General features: G+C 38.6%; 1 protein-coding gene across 2 annotated transcripts in view; it reads right to left on the bottom strand.

Moving 5' to 3' along the window:
* Nucleotides 1-15260, bottom strand: part of DIDO1 (death inducer-obliterator 1) — a 56370-nt gene that overhangs the window by 13968 nt on the left and 27142 nt on the right. For both annotated transcript variants that reach the window (XM_049817198.1, XM_049817197.1), the window contains exons 8-14: nucleotides 4703-5168; nucleotides 3582-3741; nucleotides 2764-2880; nucleotides 2427-2534; nucleotides 1940-2075; nucleotides 1265-1811; nucleotides 243-396 (exon numbers count right to left, since the gene is read on the bottom strand). In XM_049817198.1, coding sequence (XP_049673155.1) covers nucleotides 243-396; nucleotides 1265-1811; nucleotides 1940-2075; nucleotides 2427-2534; nucleotides 2764-2880; nucleotides 3582-3741; nucleotides 4703-5168 — 1688 coding nt within the window. The remainder of the gene's footprint in view (nucleotides 1-242; nucleotides 397-1264; nucleotides 1812-1939; nucleotides 2076-2426; nucleotides 2535-2763; nucleotides 2881-3581; nucleotides 3742-4702; nucleotides 5169-15260) is intronic.

Below are 15260 nucleotides of genomic sequence, written 5' to 3' on the forward strand. Positions count from 1 at the left end.
GTTTGAAACTTCCTAAGTCACATAAAATGCACTTCAGAGAAAAAGAGAGAAAGAAAAGCTTATTTGTTTTAGCGCAAACCTTTATACTGTCTCATTAGTTGAACATACACCCTCCCATTACTAAAGGGATGCCATTTACCACTGCTACAGTTCTAAAATAGCAATATACTGACCCCAGCCTTTCTAGCAACAGGAACTGCAGTACAGATTTATTCCAAACACATAAACATGTCAGTGCTAACCTCACTAAGATAATCAAAGCACCCGGAGACAGGATATGCTTTAGTGACAAATTTGGCCACACTTTGCATGTTAATAAATCCCTTCCAAATGGTGTTGAGACGAGAGAGAAAGAGGGAAGTATCGCTGTCTTGAGGTGAGCGTGGCTCTGCAACACTGCAAAACAAATCCAAAACAGAAAGGTTACAGAATACAAACAAGAATGGTCCCTTCTTTTTCACTTTTCTTCCCTCCTCCTATTCACCAAATATTTTATTTTAAACAAATAACAGAATTTTTACTAAATGCTTTGTTATTGTTTTCCATTAACTCAGTATTATTGAAAAAAGCAAAGAGTAATTGAAAATAAACTTGTAGCTACACACAGGCAAAAAGATGCCAAAAGATATGACTTTTATAAAATCAGGTTAGCACTATAACTGTTGGGATTCTGACTGTAACACACTACTCTGAATTGTGTACTTCCCACTAATTTTCAACCATACCCATCTGAAAGAGATTCTCAAGGAAAAGAAATTGATATAAACAAAAACCTTTTAACTGCAGTTTCATAGGGATATAGTTTGCAGTATTTATTTTTACTATTGTACACACCCAGAATATGAAATAACTCCACTTCCTTTCAAGCTGAGCAATTGGTTAATTTTAATTCATAAATTGAGATGTAACAGTATTTTAATATAGGACGAAAATCTGGAAATGCCTTTAAACCATCTCTCACATGGTCACTCGCTTTCTATACATTAATGTATGTGCAGACTTGCAAGTCTGCATAATACCTTCAAGTTTTATTTATCTGCTGAAACACATTGTAGAATCTTTGCTGTCACCATATGCTGATGCTCCAAAAATTTGACCAATGAGAGAAGGTAAATGATGGTAAATTAAAAATCTGAATCAGGCTACCTGAACTTTAAAGTGGAACATGCCTTTTGTCTGGGGGGTGGCACGGAACAGGACATGGGACTTTGAGGATAACCACATTAAACATTTGGTAGCTTGGCTTACTATTAAGTATACGCACTTGATACTGGGTGAATGATGAACTGCTAAGTATCTTGGATCTGGTGAGGATGATGGTTTTGTTAATATTGATTTGGGGACAGTCATAACTGGTTTTGAAGTTTCCTGTTTTGTTTCCCCTGTTGAAACTTTGTCAGATGCAGGACCAGAACGCAGGGCTGGCGTCACAATACCAGAGGAGCTGCTCATTGCTGTCCGAGGGTCTCTGCCAGAAACTGTTACGGTTGTGACAACTCCACCAGCACAAGAGGCAGGAAAAGCAGAAGCCTCTTCAGGTACAGAAGAATCTGCATTATTAGGGCCCTGGGTTGTAGGAATGTAAGTTCTTTCTACGCTTGACTGAGAAACTGTTTCTGCTACTGGTCCGACTTCAGTTTCCATTGCATTTTCAGAGATGGCCTCTTTGGCAGGCTCTGCTGTTGGGGTTGGTGCAGAACTTTCATACTTTGGCTGAACTTCTGGTTTTGATTTCGACTCCACCTTTTTAACAGGAGCTGCTGACTTTATCTTCTTCGGTGGTACTTCATCTTCAGATGCTGAAATCTGACCTATAAATTTATTTCAAAAGCTTTTGATTACAATTTAATAATGAAATAGTTTGGAAAAAACAAATAAACAAACAACACGCTTAACATAACAATTCTTTTACTTTGCACAAAGTCAGCACTGTAGATACCTGTACAGATTTTGCAGTTCAGGTCAAAAAGATGGGCTCGATGTTGACTTGTTGTATCCTTCAACATACTGCTAAAAACATCTAGAGAAGGAGCACTGTTTAAATTTGGTGCAGTTCGGGCTGACTCTTGCTGCTCCTGAAAGTGAATAAACACAAAAAAATATTCAAAAAAATACAGTTCTCAAATAACGTTTGTCCTTATTTCACTCCATGATGTTCTAAGTATTCAGAAATACAAGATTTCTCTGTAAATTGACAGCAAGGGCTGAAAAATACACAGCATTTTAGAACTGCATGCAAAATATGCCTATCATTTTGTTGTTGCACTCCTTCAAACCAAAAAGAAAAATGCTCATAGCACACCTAGTAGGTAACAATATCCTTACAGTTCATTGAAACAATCTGCACTTCTGCTGAAAAAGCTGAGGCCCTAGTTACCATTTATCTCCCTTGATGTCTTCATGCTGAAGCAACAGCCAATACTTACATCAGAATCAGACACTGGGGGAGAATCTTCCATATTTACAACTGGTACATGTTCCCGTTTTACAGTTGTTTTCTTGATTTCGTGAGATTTGCTTCTTGACTCTATCATCTGAAAGAAACAAAACCAGTTTTGTAGAAAGTCCACATATTTATTTTATAATTTTATTCTGTACTTTGTTATCATTTGGCTGGTGGTAGGAAAAAAGCATATTGAAACTGAACATTATTAGTATTTCATTATGAAGAAAACAGTGCGTTAATATAATATGGGTGGTACGGGTTGGCAAACTCACTCCTGATTTGTATCTAAGGACATAAAAGAAAATTATGTTACTTACTGCTTTAGCTGGTTTCTCTTTCCATACAGACAGTTCTTTAGATAAAAGTTCTTCCGGTTTCATTCTCACTAGTTTTGACAGTGAGATTTCCTCACGAAGGACACGATGAAAAAGTCCCTGAGAACAAAACAGACTTTGTTGCCATGCTGAAGAGAACCTGCTTGGGTAACTAAGAAGATTTGCAGTGCTGAATAGGCAAAACTTGTTCTAGTTTCTTAATTCCCTATTAAAAATATTGACTACTTATAAGCAAATTTGGAAAGGTGCAGCAACCAGAAAACAAGGTGGAAATAAACACAAAGGATGAATTTTCCTCATTATCATCAATAACTATCAATATGACTGAATAGGAATGTCAGAAGCTGAACAACTGTTTCACATCTATTGTAGAAATTAAAAAAAAAAAAAAGTAAAAAATTTCAAGTGTTCTCTAGTGAATATTTTCATCTGTACCAGCATCAGTTTTTTTCTTTTAAAGCATAAGTATGATCATGTACACGGGCAGTATCCAAAACATGCTACAGAACGTCACAAGAGGAGAAATTAGTAAAATCTGTATTTATTTTAAGAAAGCCATTCTGTAAATAAATATTTCACACCAAATGCCCAAACTTAATAATACACATGACCAACTAAAGTAGACTTTGAACTCCTACTTGGATAAAAAAAATTTTAAAGATTTGAATGGCTTTATAATAATCTTTTATAGTACAATTCATAAGTATTTATCTTGAAACTCTCGAGAGTGCAGTTTGACATATCATTAAAAACCAAAAGTATATTTCAGTATATGTTTACTGTTTAAGGAAATTCCAAACCTGGTTTTTGGGGTCCTTGAGATTGAACATGATGCTACGGTATTTACTCTTGTATCTGTTGTCCGTAACTTGGAACAAATTAAACATCTCCTTTTCAATATTGAGTGCTATTCTCCCTACTTCACTCTCTGTCATGACCAGATCATCGCTATCATTGACTCTGTTAAAAACAAAAGAGGGTACGTGCATTTACGTTAGGCATGAATCTTCAGGTAGCATTCATAAAAGCTAACTTTTCAGAGGAAGAAGCTAACCTAGGTTCCTCCTTACTCAGCGAGGACTCATGACTCCTTTAAAAGACATCTCAAAGCCAAAGTCTGTCTCAGGACCTTGAACTGTGAACTACGGCAACCTTTCACTACTGCCCACAGGCAGCCACGGAAGACAGCCTTTGGGAAATCAAGTCAGCCTTTACAACCACTCCTGCTCATGGCACTGAAGTGAGCAGTTTCTCTGCTGTGAACGGCACAAGGAGCCCAAGCACTTGAGTTTTAGCCCTAGATACTCCACTGTGAACCGCACTTCCATTTCAGCAACAATACCAGACCGCAGTGGTCTATAATAAGTCTGGACAGTTGGCGCTGGCTTTAATAATCGTGGTGGGAAAATCTGCCTTTTGTTTGTTTGTTTTTTCTTTCCTAAGTGATACAGCTGTCCACTGACCAGGGTTTGTTGTGGTTCATTTTTATGTTGGGAGGGGGTGGAATCTCTGCTTCAGTAAGCCCTTAACCTTTCACTATTTCCTGTAGTATGTTCCCTACAACCTCTACATCTCCAAACACTGCCATCATCAGATTTTAAAACTTCAGATCACCTACATTATAAAAGCTTCTATGCTGTAACTGAATTCTTCAACTGTAATTGCCTTAATATAAATGGAATAGTGAGGTGGTTTTTTTTTTAAAAGGCTTTTTTTCACGTGCACGTTTATTTAGTATCAGGATTTTTTAATTTATTTTTTTTTTTACTATAAACCTGAAATGCCAATTATACTTGCAGTAATTTCTAGTTTAAATTCAATCCCTCGATATCCCTTATCAAGACTTAAATAAAACTCTGCAGGCTAAACATTTACTTCTAGTTGTAGCTTCCTATATAAAATAAGTGCTTTGAACTCCCACCTCTTCCATAAAATTTCTTTTAGGGATCGTCGAATATTTTGTCGAATCTGAGAGTTGGGTTGTGACTGCATAGGGCTAGCTGATGCTTTTGCTTGGCTACTTCCAGATGCAGTAGACATGGAAGACAGTGAAGGCTTTTTGAGTCCTCCACCCAAACTGGAAGATGTAGCTGGTTTTTTGGAAACTGATGAGCCATGAGAAAGAGATGAGTGTTTTGAAGGAACACTGCCTGATGAAGGAACACTGCCTGATGAAGGCCAAGGTTTCTTGGGAATTACACCTTTGAAACTTCCAGCAGGTTTAAGTGGTTGCTTAGTTAGTGATGTGTTAGAGAAGGATGGGGACTTCTTTGAAGGAAGATTTTTAGTGAGAGAAGACGTCTGTTTCTCCATCATAGATACAACAGCTTTCTTCGATGCCGATGAAGACTCTGCTCTATCTTCATTCCTTTTCTCTTCCCTTTGAGCTGTTAAAACAAAGAAGAAAATACAATATTAAAGGCTTAACTTTAGAACTTCCTGTTCATGAAGACCAGGTACCAACCTATAATGAAAAGTCTGTGAAATGACATCTCCAGAGAATAACTATCAAGTAGGCAATTTAAGCTATTTACTTTCACTAGCCTTTTTAAAAGTAATTTTTAAAACCATACAGAGGTTGACATAGTTCTTTTGAAGAAATTTGTCTTTGATCCTTCAGAGAGTACTTTGTCTCAGAGGCTGACTGAAGAGTTTAAAGGAGTTCCATTTTGGCTGTAAAAGTTGAATATTTCGTTTAAAACTACTCAAGAAAACTGGAAAGAAAAAAAAAAAAAAAAAAAAAAGGAAAAAGGCACCACCTTCAAAGATTCCTGAGCAGGATTTCATGGTTAAGCTTCAAATACACCCCAAACTTTCATGCATTTAAGAAAAAAAAAAAAAAAAAAAAAAAAGAAAGAAAAACTATACAATCCACATTTTATATTTAAACAGAAAAATTCTCATAGCACCTTACAGAACCAGTTTATTACAGTGTCAGATATAATTACAAGAGTCCATGAATGTGAAACTGCATTAATATTGCTTTAAGCTTAGTATTATTGAAGTTTAATAAAACCTTTCACCCAGGTTTTTTGTTTTAAACAGTAAAGACAGATGAATCACGTAGCACAGAAGTTGCTTTAAAAGTTTAAATACATAATCTACTTGGTTGCTAGCATGAATATCATACTGATGATGTTGCCATAAACTATTATTAGATCTTCCTGTTCAGTTCCTAGCTAAATTCTAGATTTATAGAATAATTAAGCATTAATATTGCTGCGCAAGCTGTGGCCATCTAATTCCCATCACTCTCAAACTTTTCCATTCACAAGATTCAGATTTTCCATTTAATATTTTTTTCCTAATGTTAATGGAATAATTAATACACATCATACACAACAAAATTTACAAAGCATAAGTAAAGTCTCCAGTTTCCATGCTTGTTGAAGTCATACTTGCACAGGACTTTAAAAGCAAGCATTTCTTTAAATTGTGTTTCATCTGTCCACCTTCTGGCACTGACAGGAACAATTCAACATAGCAAAAAAAGCCAGACCCAGAAACACCCCCCATCCCCAGCAAACAAAACATCATTTATAAGACATTAAAGTTAGTGGGCTAACACTAGCACATTTATCCTGACAGCTCAAACAAGGAGGGGTTCTGAGGGAAATTACCAAAAACAAAATCCTGAAATACAATTGTTTCAATTAGAAAAGCCAAGTTTTCTCCCCAAAAAGCCTTTTTCTCACAAATCTGTAAAACAATCACTGACCAGTTAACAAGTTAATTTTTAATCTGATGGTTTTAGCTAATGAAGGTTTGTAGATGAATTAGCCCAGAAGCCCTAGTTGCAAAATGCAGGACACTTCCTGGGAAAGATCCAGGAATTTAACTTTTGATAACTTTACCAAGGATGAAATGGACCCTCTTCACCTTCCACATCTGCTATAATGAGAGCAGAAATTACTAGGAAAGGTCTAAATCATCCAATCTATCCGTTTCAAGATGGACTTGAAGGGGACAAAGCACTCCTGTGAAGTCTGGTTCAAGAAACCCCACCAAGCAGTGCAAGCTTCCAATGCAGACATCCCTCAAACTGGGGAAGATTTGGAATGCTTAAGAGACATAATGTGATAATCCCTCATTCTGGGAGGAAATGGCCTTGCAACCTTTCTTAAGGCTCAAAGTTCAGGTACCCCCCAAATGTTGGCATATGCTTCCAGCAGAAAGATGCTCCTAACCCTGGTTTCTTTAAATGGGCTCTTACTGCTGGCAGTTTCACCACAAATACAGAAATTGGTGGTTAAGATGAACTAAGAAATAACACTGCACTTGAACTTTTGTAAGGCTAAGTATAAGGGGGGTGTGCTGAACTTCTGCTGGAACACAAGGAGAAGCAGCCAGAAGATCCAGAAACACTATATATTTATCCTGATTTTTCTTTTTCCTAGAAGTATTTTACAAGCAGACACCTTCAGGAGTTTTCCCGAGATTTAACTATTTGAAGTTTAAAATGAAAACAGCTGCCATAATAGATTCAATCATTTCAAAGCATGTGAAGACTTTGCTATAAAGTAGATTAAAATTATTACTCTCACACTGTTCCCATACCTCTCCCTAGAGATTGGTCTGGATTACTGTCAAGAGACGGAGCTAGGGAGACCTTCGTGTGACTCTCAATTTCTCTCCTTACATCCCCACCCTCCCCTACCCCACTAGCACTATTCCAGTTGTCAGGAGGGCTTTGGCAATCCTGGGGCAGGGGGGCTGCAATTGGGAACTATTGCTGATGTTTTTTCTTTGGCCAAATTCAGCACCCAGAACTTATCAGAGGTAAAAAGCCAACCTCTTGAGTTAATAGTCTTGAATTGAGAAGGCGAAGATCCAAAATGTGTGCATTGGTAACAATGCTGGAATTACTCTACTTCCATTCTCTTTTTCCTGGTTTATTGCATCTTCTGCACAGAATTGTACCTTTTGAGGCAGGTAGGACAGAAGCACGTTTCTGTGACTCATCGTGGTAAGGCAGGACAGCACAGCTTGGGTTTCAAAATGACGACAGTGAAATTCAGTCCTCAGTGCTAAGACATTTAGTTCTTTAGGTTTACAGCAGAAGTACAAAATATGAAATTCTAAATTTGTATTTAATCCTCTATACGCTATCTTTTTAATCATTAGTTCAAATTAGTTAAGAACTACATTGATAAAACTAAAAATAGCACAAGAAGTTTTGTGTCAATCAGATGTTGTATATATATGAGAACTATATCCACACCACAAACCTTTCTATGTTACACAGCTATATCATAGTAAGAATACGTACTTGTAGAATAAATAAATGGTACTAGTACAAAGGTGGATTGAAGTTCCCAGGGTTGAAGGGCAGCAGAAATCAAAAAGGGTCCAAGAAGAAAGATGCAGAAGCATCCTTTATTCTGCAAGCTGATATTGTGACTATTTAGAAAGGTTTCCAAACTAAGGCGTGTAATTCTGTGCTGCTTTAGCACAGCAACAGAAGATGCGCAAGAACTTCATAAAGTTTCAAACTACGTTCAAACTACTTTATACCAATTAAAACTGTCCACCTAGCAGTACCTCTTGATTGGAGAAATTGATGGTACAGATTTTGTATGTACTAATTCAATCACATGTAGGTCATTCAGTGCTTCGGAACACCTACCAACTACTTTTGCAAATTTACAGGACACATCACTATTTGAAGGACAGTCAGATCACGTGCACATTTTGACAAGGAATCAAGACTACTTAAATCCTACATATATGAATAACTTTTGATGGCTGTAGCGGAACATAATCCAAAACCCCTCTTATCCTATTTTGACTATGAGAAACTAGAATTTTTGTCCTATCAAGTTTTGATCTTTAGTGACAAGATTAACGTGCTGCCACGTAATTTGGGTGAACCAACACCCTGTGTCATTAAATGGGTCTTAGATCCAACGCACAGGAGCACCCAGCTGAGGGAAAGGAAGGAGCAGGACTGCCTCTTCTGGTGGGAGCTTGCTCTTCTATTGACTTAACTGCAACATGGGCACACCCCAAAGCTTACACTATCTTCTGATAGGTAAGAAACTATGTCAAGTATTATGTTTGGAAGAATTACTAGAAATATGTACTCGTTTTCAGAGCAGTATGCCAACATATGTGGAATTTAACTTCTAAACAGATGCCACAGTCACTCAGCAAATTGATGGGACGTATGATGGAACAGGTATTCTCTCAGACCATGAATTTCAAATTGCTTGGCTTTGCAGTCCACGAACAACTTGAAGATGCAGTCAATGCCTACTATACATACTGGCCACTGTATTTTATACTGTGATGTTGCCGGTCCTTTTCATCAGTAGCTCCAGCATACCTACAATAAACATTCTTAAATTTAAAATAAAAGGATAGAGATGACTACTGAACATTAGCCTGTCCAGCCTAACAGAGTAACAGGGAGTTTCACCAGAGACAGAAGATTAGTGCCAGAATAAGGCATTTAGTAGCTCTTCTGTTTGGCACTTTTGAACACACAGGTGTACCTCCCTTGGCTTGATGTTAGAAATGGTATTTAAAACAAAACATTAATTCCCATTTCCCGCATTTTGTCCTGTGAGGCACTTATTAGGACAGCAACAGGATTCTTACTGACTGAAGAGGCACAGGCTAAAAAGACTGAGAGGTTCAGGTAGAGCTAATGAGTCAGCTCATTTCCAGAGTGAAACCCAATGAATCCTCCTTGCAAGGCTTAAGAAATAGCATTACTATGGTATGTTCACTACAGACATAACTATTATATCTCCCACTAGTTGTCAACAGATACAGAAGCCCTCCCCTAAGGAAATTCCCCGTGAAGCTAAGCCAAATAATACAAGGTGCAGCTAAGAATGGAACTTTTGTAAGCAGTGGAGGACATTAAGTGCTACATTATCTACTGTGTTACAGACAAGCCTGTTGAAAGCCTGATGGTTACATATCCTTCACTTTTCTACATCTCAACATTGATGTTTCAGCACTGTTAATGGGGTTGTTCAGGCCTAATTTAAGAATGATTTCCAGTGTAGTGCTGTTTTCATTTTGCATGAAGGATTTGCGGGATGCGCTCGTATCATAATCCCTCACCTACACTGGGAGGCTGTGTTTTACACCACCAGCATGGAAAGGGAACTTTGCTCCTCCTCTGATCTCTTAAAAATATTTCTGTAGAGCATTCAAGCCTATGCTGGTTCTTCCCTCTTTCCCTGTCCACCCAGTCTTTCTTTGGAATAGTAGCTTTAGAAAGCCACTTCAACAGCATACCGCGACCCTTAGTTTCTATTTATCTCATTTGTGACGGGTTGTTTGCCCAGAGACATTATCTACTTTTCCCAACTTTTAAATACCTGAGGAAATGTGCTATTACTTTTGTTTGTATAGTTTTAAAATTATTCAAATCACACATTAAAGATCTTGCTCTAGTTGATGCTAAAAGTTTTAAATGATGCTGCAGACAAACCATAGGCAGTTACACTTCAAGAGTCTATCTCATAACGACTCTGTAAAGCTCAGATTTTTTCTTTTGAAAAAAATCTTTGCAAAAAAAAAAAGGCATCACAGCTGCTACTACTACAGAACACTTTTTAAAAAGACTTTTGTGAAAAGTGTCTTGCAGCCATGCAAGCGGATTGTTTGTTACATAGTACCAATTATGAGAAGTTTCCCTACAGAATTAAGTCTGGCATAAGGCTGTTCATACACCAGAACTATTGTCTCCAGTGTCTAATATCGTCTTAACATTTCTCCTCCATCTCCACTAATCCACTTTTTTTCCCCAGGATACTATTCCTCATGGCAGCATGTGGAGAGCACAGGCTGACGGCTGTGTCGTCTTGTCCAGCTTGCACAGAACTTTCCACAGTGGGAGCACTGGCCCAAGGGAGCAGGATGCTGGCAACCCAACGCTTCAGAAGACACTGCCCTGCACACCGGCGAGCCTTTACAAGCCCACAGCATGGAGGCTGGTGAAGCACGTGTGGGTTCTACAGATATTTTTCACGGTCCTCTGTCACTAAAACAGTTTTAGGAAAAAAACCCCACCACCCACAACTATCAAATGTATGCACAGCATACAAGTTTGTGTGGCATCAACAGTGAGAAAGCTGGTAGTTAACATGTTTCTGCAAGAAAAAAAAAGAAAGAAAAAAATTCTGTAAAATTCCACAATATGAATAAAACCTAAGAAGCAGAGTACAGGTACTTGTGATCCACCTTTTAAAGTGAATCATTTACTACATTTAAAATAATTTTTATGTCCTTTAAAAAAAACTAATGTCAAATTAGAGGGAGGAAAAAACTCACACTAGTGCAGCTCTGCAGTTGTTAAAAAAAAAGCAAAAATACCCGTTAGAAGGTATTCCCCAACAGCCTATGTAAAGGCCGAGCAAATATGTATTTTGAGAAGAGCTCATCTCTAAAGATCTGCAACAGCACTGTTTACAGTGGCTTTACAGTGGCTTAAACATTTGATAGGAATGCAGATGTGAAAAGCCCAGGCAGAAGCAATAATCTATTTAGGAGTTCACAAAAAACCCAGCCAGCATTTTGTGTCACTAAAAAAAACTGGCCTGTGAAATTGTCCTGTAAAGTTCTGTACAGTCCTGCAGCTCCTTCTTGCTCAGTTGCAGGTACCTGCACTATCCCATTTCTCTGTGCAGTTGTTCCAGCGTGCTGCAGCTGTCCGGTCTGAACACTACAAAAGGTGAGGGCAGCCCGTTTTGGCACGTATCACAGCAGAAAAGGACACGCTCTTGGCTCAGAGAAGATGAAATCTCTCACCCATATTTGCCAATCTCTGAGAATTTAAGAACTGCATTTTTCCCTTTGTAAAACTGTCAAAACAGGGGACAGGCAGGACCTCTCAAATTTAAAAGTGGTGGTGTTCCAACAGCTTCCCTTTGCCACTCAGCCTCACTATGTCCTAAATGGACTTGTCCAATGCAGCTGTGGTATGACCCCTTTCTGCATGATTCATGATAGAAATAATCTTAACAGAGCAGAATTTAAACTAACCCCTCTGCCCCAATGCAGTGGCCGATACCAAACTTTAATCCATGAGTTCTTCTGAAGTGAAACCTTTTGATGCATTATCTAACTTAAAAAACTGAACAAAATACATGGGCGAGCTGGTGCTTTAGATGTCAGTTATAAAGCACTCTACAATGGGAAGTTACTTACCAGTTACGAGACGTTCCTCAAGAGCAGCCTTTGCATAGTCACACTGTTGGAATGCATGCCTGACATCTCAGAGCCTCAGAAACTTGTCGAAGAGTCAATCCTGTGAGGTGCCACTGAAGCACCCTCTTGTGGCACTGAACATTCAGTGCCCAAGGCTGTGAAGGTGAGGTGTACTTTGTAACCGCTTCAGTTCCACGACTGTTCAACTGTTGCTTTCCTGAAACCTGTTTTTGCTAGACTTTTTGTCATTGCCCTCAAAGCTAGTTTAGCATTAGTTCTAAATAATTCAAAAGTGTTGAACTATTCTTAAATAGGTTTCACTGTTATTTTTTCCACTGTTAATTGCCTATGGAACAATGTGTCTGCTTCCACTTTCAAGACTTTATTATTAAACACTATAGTGTTTCAGAGGTGTGCCCCCTGCCCTGCTGTTTTTCTTCAAAAGCCTCTATCAGTTCTAATCTGCACCACAATGAGAAGCTCGTAATCAAGCTGCCTGTGTGCCAAGCCCTTACATTCAGGCACACAAAGAAAGTAAACCTGTCTTTACAGTCAATTAATTTAGGAAACTCCGAGACAAGGGCCTTTTCTGTGGTGGTGATTTGTTTGCATTCAAGCCAAGGCTGTAGCTATGCTCATGCAAATCTGTAGCTTAGACACGCAAAGTTTTGTTTGTTTTAATCTACATGAAATTATAGTGATTTATCTGATCTACATTAGCCGACTGCATCTTCACAACTACACCACTCCCGAGTGAAAGAGGCAAAAAAAAGGCCTCCTTATTTTCCAGACCGTTCATGGATTGGCATCATCAGTCCTTGCAGGGATAGGCCATCTTCAGGTTCCAAGGTCAGTACAGATCACACAGTAAATCATCAGCACCAAGATCAGCAGCAAAACTTGACTCCAAAGTGCAAGTGATCACCTCAAAAAATCCCTTTTATTTGGGGACTAGCAGAGAAAGATCTTTTTCACTGGCTATGCAGTCAAGTGAGCAAGTTCAAAGTACTAAAGTAATATTAGTAAAAGAAAGCAAAACAGCAATAGAGGGTGGTGAGTTTTTTTAATCAAACTTTCATCACTTTCAGTGTTGATGACAAGAGGTAAACCACCCTAATATTCATAGTGCATCCGTAAGTTGTACCAGGTTTCTGCCCCCCCCCAACCCTTCCCTCAGCAATGGTTCCTGATACTGAAGCCACGCACCCATTATGGCCAGAGTGCTGGCTTTCTGTCGTCCAAGCGCCTTGGGAGTGCTAGGTGCTTGAAGGCAAAATAGGAAATATGCCAGGAGTAGGGACCAGCCTTCCTAACTTAAGAAACATGGCAAAAATCTTCATGTGGCTGACAGCCACAGGACAGATGTTAACATACCTTGTAGAGCAGAGAAGGGGAGCTCCAGTAGTTCACAGGCAGGAGATGATAATTGCTCCCCAAGGATCCCACTGCTCCTTTTAAATGGCTGGGTCCCAGGGAATGTTGGCTTCAGCAGCCACTACTGGTCTGCCTCACTCCACAGCCAGGGTTCAGATCATGTGCCAGCACAGCCCCTGCCACTCTCACGATGCAAGTTCAGCACCGGAGCTGCGTTACACCAGCCACTCCTGTACTATAATCTTTCCAATGCCAGAAGATCTCCAACATGAATTTCTCAGAAGTTCTGGCAGACTCATCTTAGGTATTCTGATCATTATATGGTCTGTTAGCAACCTTTCTGAAAACTCCCCTAGTTACAAAGAGTTAAGACTAGACCTACTTATACAGAAGCCACATGTCCCAGAAAATGGCCAGTAATGTAAAATAATTTTTTTTTTTATTCCCCTGGTACTACTCAATACTTATTGCCTCTTAATAAGGGTGTACATTGCAGAACACAGCATTAAGCAAAGACACCTTAGCTTTCAAGGAGTTAATTCAGATGCCAGAAGTAGTTCAGTTGTAACAGTATGGAACTTGGCACAGGCTAGTTTTTCCTGTGGGGAAGCACTCACATCAAAATAAAGGCATCAAGTTTAACTAGTCAGTCCTTGCAGACAAACATGCTTATGACTTAAGAATGGCTCCTCGGTTTAAGTAAAATATTTTTTAATAGTTAAGCTAAACCAACAGCAGTATATCCACATACACTGCACTCAGTTGAATAGTCACAACTTAAGCTGGTACAATCTTGCCCAAAGAGAAGCATTATATTGGCACGAGTCAGTGTGCAAACATGGCCTTACTTTTTCCTTTTTGCAATGGTACTTACAGCTTCCTACACCACTATTACCTCCTGAGCCGTAACTCCTGTCTTGAGTGTACTACATTTTCCTCCTGCTCTATTTATAGTGGGATATTTTCTTTCTTTCCTGCCTTCGTACTGTATTACGGAAAGAAAAAAAAGTCACACAAGAAAAGAAAATACATAAATTATATATGCTATAATCCTAGCATTTTGGTATGCACATCACATTTTCTGATGATGGGCTTCCAGTATCACTGTATTCCCTTTACAGTGTCTTCATATTTTGTTAGAGGTGTATAGGAACAAAGCAGTCCAAGTGACCTTTGTATCTGGGACCTTTAACTGTACAAGCAGGCGCTATTCACTTTGTGAAGAGGTCTTGGGTGTAGAAAAGTTTAGCTGCAGAAGAAAATAAACTGAAAGGGGATAATAAAAGGAAATTTGTATCACCAGAGCCAGGGCTCCTCAAACCTGGCCTCCCACTTCCAGGAGGTGGCAGCATGAAGTTGTCTCTGTAATTCACTGCTGTAAAAAGCAGGAGAGGTACCAAAACCATTGTGCTTTTCTCTTAATGAAATACTTCCCCTTTGAAGTGCCACTCATGAACAACTTCTTTGAAATACTAGCACCAAATAACATGTTATAATAGATAGCTATAAGCTCATACTATCTGTCTACAGTTAAGTAAACAGAAGTTTAGTGGCTTGGTATGCTTTTTACTCAGAAATCCTACCACAAGAACTCTCCTGTGTGCTTAGTTACGTTTATCAATAAATGCAGTTAAGATGTTTAAGTAGCTTTAACACCTGAGTTCAGTAAATTACTGGTTCATGTATTTCTTCTAAGTCTAATAAGGTAAGTCAGCTGAACTTCAACAAAGATTTGAAGCACTGATGAGTACTTAAGTATACTTATAACTGGACAGTTTCAAAACTGGAATACCACAAACGTCTATCTTCTTTCCCGCCCTTTTGGATTCATCTTCTATTTTAAAACTGCTGATACATTTGCTGCTGATTTCTATTTGGCAATTAACAGCAAAGATATAGAAAAAAGTCTCTTTCAAGTTTTGCTCTATCAAGCAGAAACC

Source organism: Accipiter gentilis, chromosome 14 (genome assembly GCF_929443795.1).
Source record: "Accipiter gentilis chromosome 14, bAccGen1.1, whole genome shotgun sequence".
NCBI lineage: Eukaryota > Metazoa > Chordata > Aves > Accipitriformes > Accipitridae > Astur > Astur gentilis.